Source organism: Palaemon carinicauda, chromosome 16 (genome assembly GCF_036898095.1).
Source record: "Palaemon carinicauda isolate YSFRI2023 chromosome 16, ASM3689809v2, whole genome shotgun sequence".
Classification (NCBI taxonomy): Eukaryota; Metazoa; Arthropoda; class Malacostraca; order Decapoda; family Palaemonidae; genus Palaemon; species Palaemon carinicauda.
The window spans coordinates 110,523,259-110,547,998 of NC_090740.1; the positions used below are offsets into that span (position 1 = coordinate 110,523,259).

General features: G+C 43.2%; 1 protein-coding gene across 1 annotated transcript in view; it reads left to right on the forward strand.

Annotated features, from left to right (window-relative positions):
- Positions 1 to 24,740, forward strand: part of l(1)G0020 (RNA cytidine acetyltransferase l(1)G0020) — a 129,278-nt gene that overhangs the window by 86,623 nt on the left and 17,915 nt on the right. The window contains exon 15 of the mRNA XM_068389930.1: positions 1,162 to 1,334. Within this exon, the coding sequence (XP_068246031.1) occupies positions 1,162 to 1,334 (173 nt within the window). The remainder of the gene's footprint in view (positions 1 to 1,161; positions 1,335 to 24,740) is intronic.

Genomic DNA, 24,740 nt, shown 5'->3' on the forward strand with positions numbered 1-24,740 from the left:
CTTCTTTCACCACATGAATTTTACAGACCTTTCCAGGTATACAGGGTGGAAATCACCGTCAGTGTTCAAGAAACACTACCTTAAACATTTGGAAGCCCTAAAATTTTCTACAGTAGCCGCAGGGAGCGTAGTTACTCCCGAGTAACTCACAGGTTAATGCCTTGACTCTTTATCTCTCCCTCTTACCTGCCTCATTTATTCCCTATTGTATTCGTTGGTCTCGCACCTGAATACTGTTATTATATTTGTAAATTTTTATGCTCCTGAGTATCTGTATATATTATCACTCACGGCATTATTATACCTACCTTATTGGATTTATGTTAATATTTAAGATACCCTTATAATTGTTTTTTGGTACTCATCTCTGATTAAAGCATCCTGTATTTCTCTTACGCTTATGTTTTTTCCTTTATTTTGCAAGTTTGGTGACATTTTTCTCTTGTATAGATTCACTGGGCGGCACAGGTTCGAGCCCAGAAAAGGGATTTTGACGTAGGAAAAATCTATTTCTGGGCGAGGGACCTGTGCCGCCCAGTGAACCCTCCCAGCTCCTCTCCCTTGGAGTCCCCAAACTTTGGGTGCTAAGGAGTTGGGTTCTGAGCGGATGCATTGTAGTAGTACCGAGTGAGGTTGAACGGCTCTCCTCTATTGGGGTTCTCTGTCGTGGATTAATCTAAATAGTGCGGGACCTCTGGAATATACGCCCAATTTTATACCGACACCAATAGGTGAGCGAGCTAGTTATCCTAGCACTCCTTTACATTTTTTCTCTGGTATATTTAGCAGTAAATTACCTAAGAATAAGTGCTTAAATGAAGCTTATTCACTGGGCGGCACAGGTCCCTCGCCCAGAAATAGAATTTTCCTACGTCAAAATCCCTTTATTATGACTACTTTCTAAGCTAAAACCCTAGTTGGAAAAGCAGGATGCTATAAGCCAAAGGGCTCCAACATTGAAAATAGCTCAGTGAGGAAAGGAAATAAGCAAATATACTCAAAGTGAAGTTTAAGAATAATAACATTAAAGTAAATCTATTAAATATAAACTATAAAAACTTCAAAATAACAAGAGGAAAAGAAATAAAATCGAATAGAGTGTTCAAGTGTACTCTCAAGCATGAGAATTTGACCCCAAGACTTATATGATTGTTCCTTCAGTTTCAGGTTTACTTGAACTTGATTTTTATGTTACAAGTGGCGATAGCAAAAGGCTGGATGAATTTCTGAGGCACCAGTGCGAATCTCTTCTTATAACGGACATCATCTCAGGACTTGCACGTCTGTATTTTGGCAACAAGTTGGGATCTTTCAAATTGAAGCCTGTACAGGCAGTAAGTATAGCTCAAAGTTATTTGATAAGTTGGTACAGTACATACATACATATACCAAGGCACCTCCCCCAATTTTGGGGGGTAGCCGACATCAACAAGAAACAAAAACAAAAAGGGGGACCTCTACTCTACGTTCCTCCCAGCCTAACAAGGGACTCAACCGAGTTCAGCTGGTACTGCTAGGGTGTCACAGCCTACCCTCCCACATTATCCACCACAGATGAAGCTTCATAATGCTGAATCCCCTACTGCTGCTACCTCCGCGGTCATCTAAGGCATCGGAGGCAGCAGCAGGGCCTACCGGAACTGCGTCACAATTGCTCGCCATTCATTCCTATTTCTAGCACGCTCTCTTGCGTCGCTCACATCTATCCTCCTATCACCCAGAGCTTCCTTCACTTCATCCATCCACCCAAACCTTGGCCTTCCTCTTGTACTTCTCCCATCAACTCTTGCATTCATCACCTTCTTTAGCAGACAGCCATTTTCCATTCTCTCAACATGGCCAAACCACCTCAACACATTCATATCCACTCTAGCTGCTAACTCATTTCTTACACCCGTTCTCACCCTCACCACTTCGTTCCTAACCCTATCTACTCGAGATACACCAGCCATACTCCTTAGACACTTCATCTCAAACACATTCAATTTCTGTCTCTCCGTCACTTTCATTCCCCACAATTCTGATCCATACATCACAGTTGGTACAATCACTGTCTCATACAGAACTCTCTTTACATTCATGCCCAACGCTCTATTTTTCAATATTTAACTTAGCCGGTGATTATAATAGCTGCAACTCTGTTGCTCGACAGAAAAACTCTACGAAAAAATTCGCCAGCGATCGCTACACAGGTAGGGGGTGTACTCAACAGCGCCATCTGTCGTTCAGATACCCAGTACTCATTGTAAACAAAGAACTCAATTTTCTCTCTGTCGAGCTATCGACAAGACGCTCTTATTCGCCGTTGCTAAACTGGAGTTTTTTCACAACTAATTGGTGAAGTACTTTATTCTAGTTTTGAGCTTTCGCTATGCAGGTGTTTTATCTTCATCTTAAATCTTGAACTCGTTTTGGATAGATTTAATTATGGTGACAAAGAGAGTATGGACTTTCTTTCATTTTTAAATGGCCGACCCTTCCCTTAGACGGAAGTGTGTTTAGGCCTTTAGTAATTCTTATCACGTTATAGATTTTCCTCTATATATTTTATATCTCTCCGCCTTTATTAGGCCTCTTCGATTAACTTTCCATTTATTATAAACATATAAAAATAAATTTTAATGTTTTGTTTATATAGACCTTTCCTGAGAGTAGGCGGTCCTAACTTGGAAACCGAAGTTAATCAACGTTGAGCCCTTTATATCGTAATTAGCTTTTAAAGAGCTAAGGATTTAAAACTTTTTAAATGTAATATTTTATGAAAGAATTTCTTTGATAGTCTTCGTACTGTTTTCAAAGATGAACTAACGTTTAGTTTTTTTATGCTACGCAGTTGTTGACGTTCAGGACGTTCAACATGCGCTCTATCGTTACGATAGAGAGAGAGTGTATCACGGTTTCACTTTGCAGTAAGAGTAAATCGATTCTGACGTTTTGTTCATTCTTTCTTAGCTTAAATGTTTTAAATTCTAATTTAAAGGAACTTTTTATTGAAAAACCTTTCAGTTTTTTCCTTTAGTCAAATAACATGTTTTTTTTGACGAAATATAATTGGGCTCTTCTCTTAGGTGCGAAATCAAGAGAGAAAGAGAGAGAGAGATAGAGACGGAGGGAGAGAGAGGAGAGAAACGTTCCGTTCAAGCGGGTAACGTTGTTCTCGTGTTACTCGCGTCCCTAGTCGCTGTACGGGGAGGAAGGATAAAACGTTTTTAGGTTTTTATTCTCGTCCCCAGGCTATGTGCGGTGAGAGATTGAAAACGTAGTTATATGAACTAGTGTTTAGTCTCTTTCCCAAACACTGATTTTTTTATCTTAATATATGTTTTCTGTTTTTTGCTGGTATTAATGAGCTTGCATTATACGACTGATTTCGCAATTACTACCTTTTAATGAAGGGTAGAATTGCGTGTTTCAGGTAGAAATAAGTGCAAAACAGAAAATCGAAGTGATAAAGTGATATGCGCAAAGTGTTACAGTGTTGCGTCTGAGGCGCAAAGTGTTACAGTGTTGCGTCCGAGGGTTCGTCTGTTCGTGCCTGTCGTTCACCTAGTCCGGGACCTCTTACATGCTCCCAAGCCCAGGGGAGAAGTAATGTCAAACGACTTATGGGTTCGAGAGGCCTTGACCAACGAACAGACGTTTTTTCCCTCTATGGTATCGGGTGTATCTTACCAAGATCTCCCCTACCATAAGACGAGAGAGACGTTGTTTCTCCTCGTCATCCGTAGGCTTTTCGCATAAGAAACCTGTCACAAGGTTTCGAAGCCCTTAAGCGAAAGTCAGTCCTTTCAGGACAGGTCCAGCGTCCTGGTTGCAACCATTAGGACAGCTCTGACCCTATGCAGTCATCGGATAACTGCTCGCCGCCTAACAAAAGCGTAACACAGACTCCGAGAGTCTTTTTTTGTAGGCAAAGTGTTGCGGTCACAGACGTTACCCTCGTCTCTTACCACAACCATTTCCGTTGATCCTTAATGGGTTGTATGGCAAGACATGCAGTATATGCTTGCCTCCCTTATGGAAGACTATTCTACCGATTAGTCCGTTGAGTCTAGCCGTTTATCTCATCGATATCCTGGCTTTCAGCCAACCTAACGTTCCTTTGTGCTTACTGTTGACGTTGGCGTAGCTTAGTCACGTCAGTCAGGTTGTTTAGAACCACACTCGATGCGGTCTCGTGTGGTTTTTCAGCCGCATTTGGACGTTAGGCCACTTGCTGAGGCTCCTGTGGACGTTCAAGACGTTCACTAACAATCGGAGTTGACTTGTTTTGACGCTGTGCGTCAACCTCCGCATTCTAGAGTCGTTTTGACTGCTCAGTCTAGGCAGTCAAAGCAGTCTCGAGTGGACGCTGTGCGTCCTCACGCACTTGTTGTGGTTGACAGTTCAGTTGTTGACAGTTCACAGACTGTCAAGCAGTTACATGACGTTGCGTTCTGGTCCGCTACTAATGCACCAGTGAGAGACTCAGCTTTTATCGGACAAGGTTCCTGTAGATGAGGAAGTTGCTGTTCTCCCTCCTACTGATATTCCCTTGAGGACTCTGTCAAATGGAGAGGAGCCTAAAGCTGCTTAGCCTCCTATGGACTTTAATTAAATCATGATGATTTTTTTTAAGGATCTTCGTCCGGATCTTTTTGTAACTGCTGCTCCTCGTTCGCCTAAACGTCAGAGCTTACACTAGGCCTAGCTACTTCGAAGCCGTTGTTTTTAAGCTAGTGCTCTCTCGCTCTCCTAGAGAGCGTTACGTTGGCTAGGCGACTGGTTTTTCACCAGGAGGAGTTTGGGGGATACAGCCTTTGCTTTCCCTTCTTTTAAACTGGTTTATAGAGCGAGAGTCTGATATGACACGAGAGAAGTTCTCGGCTTGGGAGTTCATGCCTCTGCCCAGATAGACTTCTCAATTCTGGTAGACTTTCCCTGGCGCCTAGCCAGGAGACGCTCCAAGTTGTTTACAGGTCAACTTCACAGCTGTTGTCGAGCCTTTGAAGTTTTGCTGTACTATTATGTCACGCATAACAAGGCTTTCAGGGATGGTAAACGGTTCCGCCTCAGTCGCTAACCCCGTCTGTTGCCACACCTGCTCCCGTAGACCCTAAATGGGCTTTGCTGCAAGACATGCAGTCCAAGCTTGCGTCCTTGATAGAGGACTTAAATGCGGAGAAGGTTGCTACCGAACCTTCTGGCCAACAACCTTCCAACCGGTCGGTTGTGCGCCCTGTTGACGCTGAGGTAACCTACTCGCGTCTGCCAGTTGAGGTGGTTCCTCCACCGATGCGACCCAGTGTGGGTTGCCAGCCGCACGTTGACGTTAAGCGACGCTCGGAGGTGGTTGTTGACGTTCAGGACGTTCAACAACCAGCAGAGGTGACTTGTTTTGACGCAGTGCATCAACCTCAGCAACCCGGTAGGGTGATGACTGCACAACCCAGACGGTCTAGACAGTCTCGGGTTGACGCTGTGCTTCCTCGCGCACCCATGGTTGTTGACAGTTCACAGACTGTGCAGCAGTTCCATGATATTGCGTCCGGCTCCGTCACGCATCCACCAGTGCGACCGGAGTCAGCGAGCCAGACGTTGCCCACTCCGTTGCCGTTTCCTCATCAGTTTCGGATGAGGAACCCTCTGATGAGGACGTTGCTGAACAACAAGACGATCAGCCCCCAGCCCTGCTATCCATCCAGAAGATGCTGAAGAAGGAACGCTGCTCAGTCAGGCTGTGGATGAGTCTGGTAGGGACGCTGTCATCCGTGGAACAATTTGTGTCACTAAGAAGACTACTCCTCCGTCCTCTTCAATACCATCTAGCTTTTCACTGGAAAAAGGATAAGACGCTAGAAGCGGTCTCGATCCCGGTTTCCGAAAAGATAAAGTCTTGTCTGACTTGGTGAAAGGACAATATCAACCTTAGAGAGGGTCTTCCCCTGGCTGTTCAGACTCCCAGCCACGTTCTCTTCTCGGACGCATCGGACGTAGGCTGGGGTGCGACATTAGACGGTCGGGAATGCTCGGGAATATGGAACTCGAGTCAAAGGACAATGCATTTCAACTGCAAGGAGCTACTGGCAGTACGTCTGGCCTGGAAAAGCTTCAGGTCTCTCCTTCAAGGCAAAGTGGTGGAGGTGAACTCGGACAACACCACGGCTTTGGCGTACATCTCCAAGCAAGGAGGGACCTACTCTCTGACGTTGTACGAGATAGCAAGGGACCTCCTCACCTGGTCAAAAGGTCTAAACATATCACTAGTAACGAGGTTCATCCAAGGCAACTTGAATGTCATGGCAGATTGTCTCAGTCGGAAGGGACAAATAATTCCAACAGAATGGACCCTCCACAAGGATGTATGCAAGAGACTTTGGGCCACCTGGGGCCAGCCAACCATAGATCTCTTCGCAACCTCGATGACCAAGAGGCTCCCAATATTTTGCTCACCAATCCCGGACCCAGCAGCAGTTCATATAGATGCCTTTCTCCTAGATTGGTCACATCTAGATCTATATGCATTCCCTCCGTTCAAGATTGTCAACAAGGTACTGCAGAAGTTCGCCTCTCACGAAGGGACAAGGTTGACGCTAGTTGCTCCCCTCTGGCCCGCGAGAGAATGGTTCACCGAGGTACTTCGATGGCTAGTAGACGTTCCCAGAACACTTCCCCTAAGGGTGGACCTTCTACGTCAGCCACACGTAAAGAAGGTACACCAAGGCCTCCACGCTCTTCGTCTGACTGCCTTCAGACCATCGAAAGACTCTCGAGAGCTAGAGGCTTTTCGAAGGAGGCAGCCAGAGCGATTGCTAGAGCAAGGAGAACATCCACCCTTAGAGTCTACCAATCGAAGTGGGAAATCTTCCGAAACTGGTGCAAGTCAGTATCCGTATCCTCGACCAGTACCTCTGTAACTCAAATAGCTGACTTCCTCTTATATCTGAGGAAAGAACGATCTCTTTCAGCTCCCACTATCAAGGGTTACAGAAGCATGTTGGCATCAGTCTTCCGTCACAGAGGCTTAGATCTTTCCAACAATAAAGATCTACAGGACCTCCTTAAGTCTTTTGAGACCACGAAGGAGCGTCGTTTGGTTACACCTGGTTGGAATTTAGATGTGGTACTAAGATTCCTTATGTCAGACAGGTTCGAGCCGCTACAATCAGCCTCTCTGAAAGATCTCACCTTAAAGACTCTTTTCCTGTTATGCTTAGCCACAGCTAAAAGAGTCAGTGAGATTCATGCCTTCAGCAAGAACATCGGATTCTCATCTGAAACGGCTACATGTTCTCTACAACTTGGTTTTCTAGCCAAAAACGAGCTGCCTTCTCGACCTTGGCCAAAATCGTTCGATATTCCAAACTTATCGTATGGTTGGAAATGAACTAGAGTTTTATGCCCTGTAAGAGCTCTTAAGTTCTATTTAAAACGAACTAAACCTTTACGAGGCCCGTCTGAAGCTTTATGGTGTTCAGTTAAGAAACCATCTTTGCCTTTGTCAAAGAATGCTTTATTCTATTTTATCAGACTGTTAATACGAGAAGCTCATTCCCATCTGAATGAGGAAGACCAAGCTTTGCTGAAGGTAAGGACACACGAAGTTAGAGCTGTCGCAACTTCCGTGGCCTTTAAACAAAATAGATCTCTGCGAAGTATAATCGACGCAACCTATTGGAGAAGCAAGTCAGTGTTCGCGTCTTTTTATCTTTAGGATGTCCAGTCTCTTTACGAGAACTGCTACACTCTGGGACCATTCGTAGCAGCGAGTGCAGTAGTGGGTGAGGGCTCAACCACTACAATTCCCTAATTCCATAACCTTTTTAATCTTTCTCTTGAAATGTTTTTATTGTTGTTTTTGGGTTGTCCGGAAGGCTAAGAAGCCTTTCGCATCCTACTTGATTTGGCGGGTGGTCAAAGTCATTTCTTGAGAAGCGCCTAGATTAGAGGTTTTGATGAGGTCCTGTTGTATGGGTTGCAACCCTTGATACTTCAGATCCTAGGGGTCGCTCAGCATCCTAAGAGGATCGCGAGGCTCCGTAAGGAAGACGTACTTAAAAAGGCAGAGTAATTGTTCAAGTCGACTTCCTTACCAGGTACAGTAGGGTCCCGAATTAAGCGTGTTCGAATTACACGATTCCCCTTTTCCACGATCGCTATTTTTCAAAAATAAATTTTCTGTATCCACGAGGCTGTTCAAAGTTCGCGAGTCAAGCACTACAAAATGTATCAAATCTATAGTCTTTTTAAGAGTATTGGTAGCCCTAAATACGGTGATTTATAATAAATGTTACAAAACAATATCAACATTACATTTCATTAACATAATTTCATAATGAATAGCCTATTTAAGGATAAAATTCCACATCAACAATGAAATCAACTGTTAACTGTGCGAGTCCAGCTGACAAAATGTAAACAGAAATGTGGTTACGTTCTCGGCAATCTTTATCTTTCTCCAACCTTACGATAATTGTAATGGTAGTGTTAATGATGGTATATTAAAGCATTATTTTTGTTTAGTACAGTATATTTAAAAGCCTTATTTTTCCCTCTGGGCGTTCAAGGTTTTCACGAGTAGACTGGGTTCGTTTATCGGCAGTGAATAGCCTAAACTTCGGTAACGAGTCGTCAATATTTTGTCATATTTTAAACAGTAGGCTATACATTTGATTTGCAAACATTGGTTTTGTAGAGTAGACTGTAAAATAAAATCTAGAGAGAGAGAGAGAGAGAGAGAGAGAGAGAGAGAGAGATTTGATAAAATAAGTGGCAAGCCCGATGGTCTGAACTGACCACCAATACAAAATTGAAACAAATCCACCCATTGGTGGATAAATGGTCATCTTGTAATTCTACAAGTAGAAGGGATACCATTATTTTAACTAGGCTGCGTATTGGCCATACACATGCAACGCACAATTATTTAATGAAGAGTGGGGAAGGGAGACAGGCCCCTCTTTGTAATACCTGTCAAGTGACAATGGATGTTAAACACATTTTAGTCGATTGTCCTGTTTTTAATCTTCAGAGGAGGACACATTTACTCCAGGACAAACCTTTAAGAGATATACTGGGGGAAAACTGTAATACCCTGAACTTGAGAAAATTTGTACAAAGTATTGGGTTATATTATGAGCTATAATTGATTTTATTAATTTATTTATTTATTTTACCCTTTTAATCCCTATTTATTTCACATCTAGATTTTATTGTATGAAAGTGTTAAGATTTGTATTAAAGGTTAAAATGATACTAAATGGTGTGAGTGTACAGATATGATTGAATGATTTTCATTATATAGCGCTGAATGGCCTTTGATGCCCCAGTGCTTGGCTTAATGCCTAAATCCTATATTCAATTCAATTCTCTCTCTCTAGATTTTATTTTACCGTCTACTCTACAAAACCAATGTTTGCAAATCAAATGTATACTGTTTAAAATATGACAAAATATTGACGACTCGTTACCGAAGTTTAGGCTATTCACTGCCGATAAACGATAACAAACCCTTTAATGCAAACTAACTGTATCCTTTGATATTCCTCTATATTTATCACGAATTCCTTCTATACCTCCTCAGACGCTCTTATTTCAAATATCTAAATTATTCTTATCACAACTAACACCATCTAGTCATTTTCATTCCATTATATCTATTATTCCTCTGGATCTTACTCCCTTTCCTTATTCTGTTTATTCGATGGGATTCGTTTTTCCCTTTACCGTCTTTCAGAATCTATTTTTAGCCACTGGCAACCAAATCCCCCCTTCCCCCGTCTCCCCTGCGAGTCCACCCAGCCTATCTCATCACTCCCCCCCCCCTTCATCCTCCCCTGTTCTAGGTCTGTAACCTTCTGCGTCATAATCTCTCTCTCTCTCTCTCTCTCTCTCTCTCTCTCTCTCTCTCTCTCTCTCTCTCTCTCTCTCTCTCTCTCTCGTTATACAATACTTACAAATAGATGAAGAAACCAAAATCGGTTTTCTTGAAGTGTCAATTAATTACAAAACGAAAAAATTATACCGTGTATACATCCATTTCAATCATAGCTTAAAATACGGTAACCGATTTCGTCCGCAAACCACTATTTTTTAGGAAACACCATTCTATTCCAGAAAATTTTTACTCTTTAAATGTCAATTGCGCTATAATAAAACATGTACTTATGTTGTAAAATTTCGGGTGTGTTTTAAAAATCGAGTATTGCTAACTTATTTTTGTTTTACTTTTGGCTGTGATCACATCAGCTGATGTCTAGCTTCCGCGCGAATACAATAACAAAGAATTGTTTACACCATTTCTTAACTTATTCAAACCATCTATACAGTTAATATTACATAAGCACCAATGTGTTATAACCTATCATATTTATTGTTTAGTACTTTAAAACCATCCCTCTCTCTCTCTCTCTCTCTCTCTCTCTCTCTCTCTCTCTCTCTCTCTCTCTCTCTCTCTCTCTCTCTCTCTCATCGAACGTTATAGCGGTAACCTAATTGTTCGGTGACTTTAAAAATAGGCCTAGTACTTTCTTCTTTACCTTTTTTGCATATGGATCCATAATTGAGGTGGGTACAAGTTGACTTATAACTGAAGTTAGGAAAAGTATTTTGGATATGGAAAGGACAATTATCTTTCGTAACAGTTTAGAATTATCGTAAGTTATCACTCTGTCATTAGCGGCAGTTTGCTATTGTGGATTAAACGCATAAGGAAAAAAAAATTTCCAGCTTTGCTACGAATTTAGGAATTTATATGGATACGGTAAGTAAAATATTTGTAATAACATAATGTTTACTAAATGTTTGTAATATCATTAGTTATGACTTAGATCATGTGTGTTTAATGCATTCGTTTGTTTATTATGATCGAAGATGGAGCGTAAACAAATGGAAGGTTTCCGTTTCAGGCGGCATCATAAAGAAAAACATTTCATAAATGGCATTCATTTCATTTATTTGAAAGTTCTAATAAAAAATAATTAGAACATTGGTAATAACAAATTCAACATATAATCTATACTTGGTAAAATTGCTGTCAATTCAAAAACACAGATGTATAAATGCGTCTGTTTCTTCGTTGTGATCAGAGTTAAACGTAAACAAAACATTGGTTGTCGTTTTCTATTCTGCTTTTTAGCGTGTTTAGGAAACGCATGATATAAAATCGCCTTTATTTTGATAATTCTGGATTTTCAATCATACAAGCTAGTCTATAGAGTGATGGTTTTGCTATTCACCAGTTGTATTATACAATAGATATGACAAACATTAAAATTTGTCTGTATTTTGGGTTGTGTTGTAACGGGAAATATATGGTGTTTACACCTATCCTGGTTATAATTTTAACCATTTTTCAAGTTATTAGAACTTTAAAGTATATTAAATGTTTTATTTATTTACAAAAACAATTTGATATTATAAAGAAATACAGTATAGTACAAAGAAAGTATTGGAAATGGGTAGTAAACACATTTGAATAGGCAAATTGCTGGTTGCCATGGCCACAATGGAATTATTTCTGTTAGTTGTGTTTCGAAATTCGCGATTTTCCATTTACACGAGGTCATTAATCGACCAAATTCTCGCATAATTCGGGACCCTACTGTACCTATTTATTTTGTTTTAGTTATTTTGATAACTTCTAAAATGAAATAAAAATTCTTAGCTCATATGATGTAAACATATTTTGCTGGTCTCTACCCACCCCCCTGGGTGTGAATCAGCTATTATAATCACCGGCTAAGTTAAATATTGAAAAATGTTATTTTGATAATAAAATAAATTTTTGAATATACTTACCCGGTGATTATAAATTAAAGGACCCTCCCTTCCTCCCCAATAGAGACGCAGTGGACCGAGGAGAAAATTGAGTTCTTTGTTTACAATGAGTACTGGGTATCTGAACGACAGATGGCGCTGTTGAGTACACCCCCTACCTGTGTAGCGATCGCTGGCGAATTTTTCCGTAGAGTTTTTCTGTCGAGCAACAGAGTTGCAGCTATTATAATCACCGGGTAAGTATATTCAAAAATTTATTTTATTATCAAAATAACATTTTTTACTACTCCCTTAACTGCCCCAACACTTTGCAACCTTCATTTACTCTCTGACGTACATCTGCTTCCACTCCACCATTTGCTGCAACATCAGACCCCAAGTACTTAAACTGATCCACCTCCTCAAGTAACTCTCCATTCAACATGACATTCAACCTTGCACCACCTTCCCTTCTCGTACATCTCAACCTTACTCTTACCCACATTAACTCTCAACTTCCTTCTCTCACACACACTTCCAAATTCTGTCACTAATCGTCCAAGCTTCTCTTCTGTGTCTGCAACCAGTACAGTATCATCCGCAAACAAAAACTGATTTACCTCCCATTCATGGTCATTCTCGTCTACCAGTTTTAATCCTCGTCCAAGCACTCGAGCATTCACCTCTCTCACCACCCCATCAACATACAAAGTTAAACAACCACGGCGACATCACACATCCCTGTCTCAGCCCCACTCTCACCGGAAACCAATCACTCACTTCATTTCCTATCCTAACACATGCTTTACTACCTTTGTAGAAACTTTTCACTGCTTGCAACAACCTTCCACCAACTCCATATAACCTCATCACATTCCACATTGCTTCCCTATCAACTCTATCATACGCTTTCTCCAGATCCATAAACGCAACATACACATCCTTACCTTTTGCTAAATATTTCTCGCACATCTGCCTAACTGTAAAAATCTGATTCATACAACCCCTACCTCTTCTAAAACCACCCTGTATTTCTAAGATTGCATTCTCTGTTTTATCCTTGATCCTATTAATCAGTACTCTACCATACACTTTTCCAACTACACTTAACAAACTAATACCTCTTGAATTACAACACTCATGCACATCTCCCTTACCCTTATATAGTGGTACAATACATGCACAAACCCAATCTACTGGTACCATTGACAACACAAAACACATATTAAGCAATCTCACCAACCATTCAAGTACAGTCACACCCCCCTCCTTCAACATCTCAGCTCTCACACCATCCATACCAGATGCTTTTCCAACTCTCGTTACATCTAGTGCTCTCCTCACTTCATCTATTGTAATCTCTCTCTCATTCTCATCTCCCATCACTAGCACCTCAACACCTGCAACAGCAATTATATCTGCCTCCCTATTATCCTCAACATTCAGTAAACTTTCAAAATATTCCGCCCATCTTTTCCTTGCCTCCTCTCCTTTTAATAACCTCCCATTTCCATCTTTCACTGTCTCTTCAATTCTTGAGCCAGCCTTCCTTACTCTTCACTTCTTTCCAAAACTTATTCTCTTCAAATGCAAATGTTATTCTTGGAATTTTTACAATATTTATCCTTTTTTAAATATTTAACTTAGCCGGTGAATATATATTAGCTGCAACTCTGTTGCTCGACAGACACATACATAAAAAACTCGCGAGCGATCGCTATGCAGGTTGCGGGTGTGCCCACCAGCGCCAACTGTCGGCCAGATACCACTCTCGATGTAAACAAAACCTTCAATTTCTTCTCTGTCGACGTGTCGACAAGACGTACTTTTACTCGCTGTAGAACATGGAGTTTTCTCAACATATTTGGTGAAGTACTTCATTTTGGTTTGAGCTTTCGCAGTGCAGGTGTTTTATCTTCATCTTAAATCTTGAACTCGTTTTTGGATAGATTTAATTTTTGATGACAAAGAGAGTATGGACTTTCTTTGACTTTTAAATGGCCGACCCTTCCCTTAGACGGAAGTGTGTTTAGGCTTTTAGCAATTATCTTATCACGTTATAAATTAATTATAGATTTTCCTCTATATGTTTTATATCTCACCGCCTTTATTAGGCCTCTTCGATTAACTTTCCATTTATAATAAACATAAAAATAAATTTTAATGATTTGTTTATATGCGACCTTTCCTGAGAGTAGGCGGTCCTAACTTGGAAACCGAAGTTAAACAACGTTGAGCCCTTTTCAATCGTAAATAGCTTTTAAAGAGCTAATGATTTAAAACTTTTTAAATGAATATTTTTTAATAGATATTTTATGAAAGATTTTCTTTGAATAGTCTTCGTACTGTTTTCAAAGATGAACTAACGTTTAGTTTATTTATGCTACGCAGTTTGCGCTCTATCGTTACGATAGAGAGAGAGAGTATCACGGTTTCACTTTGCAGAAAGAGTAAATCGATTCTGACGTTTTGTTCATTCTTCTTTCAAAGCTTAAATGTTTTAAATTCTATTTTAAAGGAACTTTTTAATTGAAAAACCTTTCAGTTTTTTCCTTTGGTCAAATAACATGTTTTTTTGACGAAACGTAATTGGGCTCTTCTCTTAGGTGCGAAATCAAGAGAGAGAGAGAGAGAGAGATAGAGACGGAGGGAGAGAGAGGAGAGAAAACGTTCCGTTCAAGCGGGTAACGTTGTTCTCGAGTTACTCTCGTCCCTAGTCTCTGTACGGGGAGAAAGGATAAAACGTTTTTAGTTTTATTCTCGTCCCCAGGCAATGTACGGTGAGAGATTGAAAACGTAGTTTTGAATGAACTAGTGTTTAGTCTCTTCCCCAGCCACTGACTTTTTTATCTTAAAAGAGGTTTACTGTTTTTTGCTGGTATTAATGTGCTTGCATTATACGACTGATTTCGCAATTACTACCTTTTGATGAGGGTAGAATTGCGTGCTTCAGGTAGAAATCAGTAAAAGTTTCGATTTCAGTGAAATAAGTGCAAAACAGAAAATCGTAGTGATAAAGTGATATTGCGCAAAGTGTTATCAGTGTTGCGACCGAGGGTTCGTCTGTTCGTGCCTGTCGTTCACCTAGTCCGGGACCTCTTGCAAGCTCCCAAGCCCAGGGAAGAAGTAATGTCGTACGACTTATGGGTTCGAGAGGCCTTGATCAGCGAACAGACGTTCCCTCTATGGTATCGGGTGTATCTTACCAAGATCTCCCCTACCATAAGGCGAGAGAGACAATTTTCTCCTCGTCATCCGAAGGCTTTTCGCATAAGAAACCTGAAACAAGGTTTCGAGGCCCTTAAGCGAAAGTCAGTCCTTTCAGGACAGGTCCAGCGTCCTGGTTGTAGCCATTAGGACAGCTCTGACCCTATGCAGTCATCGGAAGACTGCTCGCCGCCTAACAAAAGCGTAACACAGACTCCGAGAGTCTTTTTGTTGGCAAGGTTTTGCGGTCACAGACGTTACCCTCGTCTCTTACTGCAACCATTTCCGTTGATCCTAAATGGGTTGTACGACAAGATATGCAGAATAAGCTTGCCTCCCTTATGGAAGACTATTCTGCCGATAAGTCCGTTGAGCCTAGCCGTTTATCTCATCGAGATCCTGGCTTTCAGCCACCCTAACGTTCCTTTGTGCGTCCTGTTGACGTTGGCGTAGCTAAGTCACGTCAGTCAGGTTGTTTAGAACCACACTCGATGCGGTCTCGTGTGGATTTTCATCCACATTTGGACGTTAGGCCACTTGCTGATGCTCCTGTTGACGTTCAGGACGTTCGCTAACAATCGGAGTTGACTTGTTTTGACGCTGAGCGTCAACCTCCGCATTCTAGAGTTGTTTTGACAGCTCAGTCTAGGCGGTCAAAGCAGTCTCGAGTGGACGCTGTGCGTCCTCACGCACCTGTTGTTGTTGACAGTTCACAGACTGTCAAGCAGTTACATGACGTTGCGTCCTGGTCTCTCGCACCTGTTGTTGTTGACAGTTCACAGACTGTCAAGCAGTTACATGACGTTGCGTCCTGGTCCGCTACTAATGCACCAGTGCGTGTGGACTCTGCTTGTTAAGCATTGCCACCACGGTAGGTCTCTCCCTTGCTTGAGACTCAGCTATTATCGGACAAGGTTCCTTCAGATGAGGAAGTTGCTGTTCCCCCTCCTACTGATATTCCCTTGAGGACTCTGTCAGACGGAGAGGAGCCTAAAGCTGCTTAGCCCTCTATGGACTTTAAATAAATCATGCTGATTTTTAAGGATCTTTGTCCGGATCTTTTGGTAACTGCTGCTCCTCGTTCGCCTAAACGTCAGAGCTTACACTAGGCCTAGCTACTTCGAAGCCGTTGTTTTATAAGCTAGTGCTCTCTCGCTCTCCTAGAGAGCTTTACGTTTGCTAGGCGACTGGTTTATCACCAGGAGGAGTTTGGGGGATACAGCCTTTGCTTTCCCTTCTTTTAAACTGGATTATAGAGCGAGAGTCTGATATGACACTAGAGAAGTTCTCGGCTTAGGAGTTCCTGCCTCTGCCCAGATAGACTTCTCAAACCTCATAGACTCTCCCTGGTGCCTGGCCATGAGACGCTCCAAGATTTTACAGGTCAACTTCACAGCTGTTTTCGAGCCTTTGAAGTTTTGCTGTACAATTATGTCATGCATAAACAAGGCTTTCAGGGATGGCTCCAATGATCTGACAGCCACGTTCTCTGCAGGAACAAGTCCCTCAGGGATGGCTCCATGATTTGGCAGCCATATTCACTGCAGGAGTACGTAAGAGGCAAGTGCGCTCAATGTGTTCATTGTCAAGACAAACTTCACGATGAAGTCTACCAGGCTGTCTTGACAGCATTTATGGAAGGCGACTGGATGGCCTCTCTCGACCTTCAGGAGGCATACTTCCACATTCCTATACACCCGGATTCCCAACCGTTTCTGAGGTTTGTTTACAGGAATGTGGGGTACCAGTTTTCGAGCTATCGGGGATCCGAACCTCCCTGTACTTGGACGACTGGCTTCTCAGAGCAGCGTCCAGCCTTCGCTGTCTGCAGGATCTACATTGGACGTCGAGTCTAGCCAGGGAGTTGGGACTTGTGGTCAACCTAAAAGTCCCAACTGATCCCATCCCAGATTATTCTATTTTTGGGGATGGAGATTCGCAGTCAAGCCCTGCTCGAAGTCCAACTAATGCTGAAAAGAAAACGTTTATTCAGTCAGAAGTTGGAACAGTCTCGTAGGGACTCTCTCATCCCTGGAGCAGTTTGTCTCACTAGGGAGACTACCCCTTCTGCCTCTCCGGTTCCATCTAGCCTCTCACTGGAACTAGGACAAGACATTAGAGACGGTATCATTCCCAGTCTCCGAACCAATAAAGGCATGCCTGAAATGGTGGGACAGCAATATCAGTCTGAGAGAGGGACTATCCCTAGCAGTCAAGAACCCAAACCACGTGTTGTCCTCAGACGCGTCAGGTTTGGGTTGGGTGCGACCCTGGACGGTCGGGAATGCGCGGGTCTGTGGACCTCAAGTCAGAAGAGTATGCGCATCAACGGCAAGGAGCTATTAGCAGTCCACTTGGCCTTGATGATATTAGGAAGCGTCTTCGACTCTAAGTGGTAGAGGTCAACTCAGACAACACCACAACTTTGGCGTACATCTCCAAGCAAGGAGGCACACACTCCTTCACGCTGCTTGAGATCGCAAGGGACCTTCTCTTATGGTCTAGAATTCGAGGCATCTCCCCGTTGACGAGATTCATCCAGGGGGACTTGAACGTCTTGGCAGACTGTCTCAGTCGGAGGGGTCAGGTGATACCCACGGAATGGACCCTCCACAAGGACGTGGGCAAGAGTCTTTGGGCTTCTTGGGGTCAACCAACCATAGACCTCTTTGCCTCCTCGTTGACCAAAAGGTTACCAATCTTTTGCTCTCCAGTCCTAGATACAGAAGCAATTTACATAGACGCGTTTCTACTGGATTGGTCTTTTATGGACTTATATGCATTCCCACCATTCAAGATAGTCAACAAGGTACTGCAGAAGTTCGCCTCTCACGGAGGGACAAGGTTGACGTTGGTTGCTACCCTCTGGCCCGCGAGAGAGTGGTTCACCGAGGTACTTCAATGGCTGGTAGACTTTCCAAGAAGTCTTCCTCTAAGGGTAGATCTGTTACGTCAGCCCCACGTAAAGAATGTCCATCAAAGCCTCCCCGCTCTTCGTCTGACTTCCTTCACACTATCGAAAGACTCTCAAGAGCTAGAGGTTTTTCGAAGGAGGCAGTCAGTGCGATTGCAAGAGCTAGGAGAGCTTCTACCATTAGAGTATACCAGTCGAAGTGGGAAGTCTTTCGAGACTGGTGCAAGTCAGCATCTGTGTCCTCGTCCAGTACCTCTGTAGCCCAAATCGCAGATTTTCTTTTACATCTGAGAAAGGTTCGCTCCCTTTCAGCTCCCACGATTAAGGGCTACAGGAGCATGTTGGCTTCGGTCTTTCGACATAGAGGCTTAGATCTTTCCAACAATAAAGATCTCCAAGATCTCCTTAAGTCTGTCGAGACCTCTAAGGAACGTCGTTTGGCAACTCCTGGATGGAACTTAGACGTGGTCCTAAGGTTCCTCATGTCAGACAGGTTTGAGCCATTACATTCAGCCTCCCTGAAGGATCTCACCCTCAAGACACTTTTCCTAGTGTGCTTGGCTTCGGCTAAAAGGGTCAGTGAACTTCATGCCTTCAGTAAGAACATCGGCTTTTCTACAGAAAAAAGCCACTTGTTCACTTCAACTTGGTTTCCTGGCCAAAAATGAACTGCCTTCTCGTCCTTGGCCTAAATCTTTTGATATTCCTTGCTTATCAGAGATCGTAGGCAACGAACTGGAAAGAGTATTATGTCCTGTTAGAGCTCTTAAGTTCGATTTAACTCGTACTAAGTCATTACGAGGGAAATCTGAGGCATTATGGTGCTCAGTTAAGAGACCTTCATTGCCTATGTCAAAGAATTCTTTGTCATATTTTATCAGATTTTTTTAATACGAGAAGCTCATTCTCACTTGAATGAGAAAGACCGATGTTTGCTTAAGGTTAAGACGCACGAAGTTAGAGATATAGCAACCTCCGTGGCCTTCAAGCAAAATAAATCTCTGCAAAGTATTATGGACGCGACTTCTTGGAGAAACAAGTCAGTGTTCGCGTCATTTTACTTAAAAGATGTCCAGACTCTTTACAAGGACTGCTACACACTGGGTCCATTCGTTGCAGCGAGTGCAGTAGTGGGTGAGGGTTCTACCACTACACTTCCCTAATTCCAATATCCTTTTAATCTGTCCCTTGAAATGTTTTTAATATTGTTTTATGGGTTGTTCGGAAGGCTAAGAAGCCTTTCGCATCCTGATTGATTTGGCGGGTGGTCAAAGTCATTTCTTGAGAGCGCCCAGATTAGGGGTTTGATGAGGTCCTGTTGTATGGGTTGCAGCCCTTGATACTTCAGCTCCTGGGAGTCTGTCAGCATCCTAAGAGGATCGCTGGGCTCCGTGAGGAAGACAGACTTACAAGGCAGAGTAATCGTCTAAGTCAACTTCCTCACCAGGTACCTATTTATTTTGGTTTTGTTATATTGATAACTGTCAAAATGAAAAAACTCTTAGCTTATACGCTGTAAACATAATTAACTCTGGTCTCTACCCACCGCCTTGTGTGTGAATCAGCTATTATATATTCACCGGCTAAGTTGAATATTTAAAAATGATATTTTAATTATAAAATAAATTTTTGAAATATACAGTACTTACCCGGTGAATATATAAATTAAATGACCCTCCCTTCCTCCCCAATAGAGACGCAGTGGGATGAGAAGAAATTGAAGGTTTTGTTTACATCGAGAGTGGTATCTGGCCGACAGTTGGCGCTGGTGGGCACACCCGCAACCTGCATAGCGATCGCTCGCGAGTTTTTTATATATGTGTCTGTCGAGCAACAGAGTTGCAGCTATTATATATTCACCGGGTAAGTATATTCAAAAATTTATTTTATAATTAAAATATCATATTTCATATTGCAAAATTTAAAATCTAGCTCTCCAGAACACCTTTGAATAATCACAGGTTCTCTGCAAAATATTTTATTGTAGTGCCTCTTTTCTTGAATGTTCCTTGTGTTTCCATCATCTTTCTATATCCTGTTTGATGTGCAGTTATTTAGTAGAACAAAATTTGAACAATGAAATTCATTATTTTGATACATGAGGTCACTGAGCATATATTTTCGAAGCACAGTAAGCTCCTTTAGCTACACCCCTCCACCTCTTGTTTTTCACAATGTAAAGTTGACATTGGCGATTAATACATAAACCTCTTGAAGTGGGAGAAGGTAAAGTGTGACCTGGCAATATCAAAATCAATTTTATTAAAATTCTATTTATTTTGATGAATTTTTCCTCCAGGTCACAGTGCTGACTACCACATTAACCTGGTTGTGGGCAAGTGGTAATCATAAAACAACTTAACCCTTTTACCCCCAAAGGACGTACTGGTACGTTTCACAAAACTCATCCCTTTACCCCCATGGACGTACCGGTACGTCTGTGTAAAAAACTGCTTTCTGGGCTCGAACCTGTGCCGCCCAGTGAATAAGCTCCATTTAGCACTTATTCTTGGGTAATTTACTGCTAAATATACCAGAGAAAAAATGTAAAGGAGTGCTAGGTTAACTAGCTCGCTCACCTATTGGTGTCGGTATAAAATTGGGCGTATAATCCAGAGGTCCCGCACTATTTAGATTCATCCACGACAAAGACCCCAATAGAGGAGAGCCGTTCAACCTCACTCGGCACCACCAACTCTGCATCCGCTCAGAACCCAACTCCTTTTAGCACGCCTGTGTTGTAACCCGCTTTTTTGTTGTGCTCTCGTATTTCGCTATTTTCCATTGGATTATGGCTTCTTCATCGGTTTCCCAGGAGACACCGTCTAAGTTAAGTACCAAGCTATGTTTTGCTGTGTTTTGAGCAATCTAGATCGTTTAATATTTGAATTATAGGAGTTTATTCTCTTCGTTCATATCGATCTTGCTTGATTCCGCTTACAGTTGGTACTCCTGTTTTGAGAGCTTTTAGTTTCACTCGCGGTGTTACTATGTGTATTATTTTTATTATTAATTAAATGTTATTTGTTATTGTGGATATTCATTATTTAGCGTTTAGAACCCTCGTGGTTCATTTTTAGGGCCGATATCAGTTACGTATCGTTATGGCTTGCCGACCTTCGTTACTAGGCGGCAATTTTATTTTATAAGTCATCAGGTGTGTCCTTTGTGATTTATTTATTATGTTGCATGCCTTGCCCTAAAATTTTTATGTGTATATTTATATAAGTTTTCAACGCTATTACTATTATAATGAATATTTGTGCTATTACTCCGTTTGATCTGTCTGGTTGGGGATCGTCAGTTGGTAGCCCTGCTGCTCCGTATCACGTGATCCTCCCCCAAGCTCCCCCTCTCGCTAGGTGGGCGGCTAGGCTTCTCTCCCCCCTCCCCTAGGGGACCGTTGCCTTCCCTCCTTTTAGAGGGGGTAGTTCAGTGTGTTTGGACTTTGTCCTCCGGGTGTCCCGGCGGGTTCGTCTCTGTCTAGACGGGTTGGCCACCGGTCAACAGAGTTGGATCCCGGTGCACCCTGTTTTATATTCACTTATCACACTTTTATTATGTTATACGAAACCCTCCGGGTTCGGTTGGCGGTTCTTATCTACAGTTCCGCCCCCCTATTAATTTATAACAGTTCCTATGATTATATATGACAGATTACTATCTCGGAGTTCCTATATGAATTGGTTTATGGATATACTTTTATTTCCCGGCCCGGGGCTTAACCTCGTTCCGGGAAATCAGACACTATGTGTCTTAATCCTTTGTTGCATTTTATACTCCCGGCTCGACCGGAATGGATAGCTATACTCTAGTCTTAAGTTAGACTTATGTTTAGGCCCGGGTCCTCCGGACCCGCCCCTACTTAAGAGTATTACAATTAAGCTCTAGTCTTAAGTTAGACTTATGTTAGGCCCGGGTCCTCCGGACCCGCCCCTACTTAAGAGAATTACAGTTTCTCATATACTATTCTTTTTATAGATGGTGCATTGTCAGACGACGGCCTGTGCGGCTGTTCTGCATCAGCCTTGTGGGCATACCGTATGTCGGTCTCACGCCCTCTGCGGGGTTCAGCTGGAGGACATCGTGGTCTGGCACCCTGATAACTGCATGGTCTGTTTTGACCTCATCACCACCCTTGGATCTGACTTGGTGAGTCCTGTTGGCTATGTTGCCTTCTTATTTATCTTACCTTTTTTGGTATACATACACTATTTAGTAAGATTTCTATGGTCTTGAAGGACCACTGGGAGTCTGCCTTTTTATAATTCCCACTATTATTTCAGGCATCCCCGGAGCAAAAGTCTGCGGCTCGGGCCACACTGAAAGTGTGGGTTGGTGGTTTTGCCCGAAACGTGAAATCCAAGCAGCCTTACGTCCTATCCGAAGACTATTGTGCCATGGTCTATCCTAACGCCAAGTCTTCAGCCGCTGTGGCTAGGCATGTTGCAGCTCCCATCATTGCCCACATTGATGTCACCATAACGGGGTTTATTGATCAAGATCAAGATTCGTCGGATGCCCCCGGAGATCTGGAAGACAATGTTGCTTCCATGAACCTGGACGTCGAACCCATGTTATTGGATGATCCGGACGCAGGTAGGGTGGTAAGTGAGGCAGGTGTTACCGGCGCTGAGATTCCTATCCTCAGCCCCGCTCTTTCTTCTTCTTCTGATCGCTCTTCCTTTCATGGTTTTTCTGGGGACCGTGATTCGTCTCAACGATCACACCCGGTTCCCCCCAAGGATAAGTCTACATCTAGAACCTTACCTAAAGCTCGTAAGCCTCACAAGGCTTCCCATAGTTCTAAGCTGAATACAAACCTGTCATCTAAGGCTTCCGGCTCCTCCTCTAAGTCTCACGACCCGGGAGTACAATCCGCCACTCCTGCTCCTAGCCCGGGCCTTTCCGAATCAGCCATACTTCGCATTGTGTCGGAGATGCAAGCTAAGTTGGTGTCGGAAATGCAGGCCAAGATGGACACGATGTTCTCTAACATCGGTCAGAGACTTGGGGCATTAGAGCAAGGTGCTCCGGAGCGAGTCCAAAGCTCTCTCATCCCGGATGCCTCTAAGCTCCCGCCGTTTACCAAGAATAATCCTTGGCGCATGGCTCTTCATTCTCCGTTCTCAGACGGAATGTTAACTTTGGAAGGTCTTGGCACTCGTCCTCTAGAGGACTTTGAATTCTTTCCTCCTGGTCTGGCATTTCCATTTCATGGTTATGCCAGGCTTACCGAGGAAGCTCTGGTTCGGCTAGATAAGGTCCCCAAAGAGACCGTCATCTTCCCAAAAGAACAAGCCCAATCTGTTTGGGCTAGGTTCCTGAACGACATCGGTTGCACCAACACCATGTTGACGCCGTATAAGAGTTCCTTCACAATGTTTTTAATGGATAAAAACACTGTGACTCCATGCGTCAATAAGGTAGCAGAGCTTGCTTTCCAATATGCTCTGGAGGAGAAGCCCTTGCCTCCCATCCGAGAGGTGGATCCGATCTCCCTCCTTCTTCCTTCTGGCATTGAGTGTTGGGACAATGTCCATACCACTTTTACCTCTGGCAAGCTATCAGCGGACTGTGCCTCAGTTTTGTTTAGTGAGCGGCTTCCCCGTCTCCCGGAATCCCTCATTAAACAGGAGTATGATTCCCGCCTACGTGTTGGCCGAACTCTGAACTTGGCCACATCCACGGAGTCGATAGCCTTGACTTATGATACTGAGAGTATCTTTAAGTCTCTCAATAAGGCTACGTTGCAGTCATTATACTACGACCTTTATGACTTCGCTATTGCTAAACGTAGGTGTCGCAAACACGTCCTGGCTGAGGCGACTATTAGGCACGAGCCTAATAAGCTTATCCGGTCCTCCTGCTGGGGTTCAAATCTCTTCCCTGAGGATCTTGTAGAGGAAGTCTTGGCAGAGGCCACTAGAGTCAATCAGAGCCTTAAAGCCCGTTGGGGTTTGACTCCTAAACGGAAATATGACCCCGCAAATTACCAAGCCCGGGGTAGGAAGAAGCTCCGCCCGTATACCTCCACCCAGTTCAGGCAACAGCAGAGTAGTTCGTCCAATTTCCGACTGCCTCTTCCTCCATCTCCCGTTGCTCCTGCACAGCCTTCCACCTCTCAGGCTCCTTCGGACGACTATGTCACCGTTCTGCTCCCTAAGAGCCAGCTTTCCGGTGCCTCCACCACTTCTCCTGCCTTTAACCAGTCTTATGAGGCTCATAGCTCTTCCCAGAGTTATAACAGAGGTAGAGGCTACCACCATGGTTCAAACCAGAACAGGGGTAGAGGAAGAGTCTTTCGCAAGGGAAAGAACTTCCGAGGCGGACGTGGAGGCAACTCCTCAAGCCAATACTGAGGTGCAGCAGGTAGGGGGGAGGCTTTATGCCTTCCGCAACAAATGGAGGTTCAGTCCCTGGGCTTTCAGTATCATCTCCAAGGGACTGGGGTGGAGTTGGATTCAAGGGCCTCCTCCTCCGAACAAATTTCATCAACATTCCACCCCGGACCTAGTCGAATTTGTCCAGGATCTGTTACAAAAGAACGCCATACAAGAAACGAAACACCTGAAGTTTCAGGGTCGGCTGTTCAGTGTCCCGAAGAAGGATTCAGACAAGGGAAGAGTGATTCTAGACCTATCCCTTCTCAACTTGTCCATTCAATGCGACAAGTTTCGAATGCTTACCGTCTCGCAGGTGCGGACCTTACTTCCCCGTGGGGCCGTCACCACCTCTATCGATCTTACAGACGCCTATTATCACGTCCCGATAGCGAGACACTTCCGTCCGTATCTAGGCTTCCGCCTAGGGGACAAAAATTACTCCTTCAAGGTGATGCCTTTCGGGCTCAACATCGCCCCAAGGATCTTCACAAAGTTAG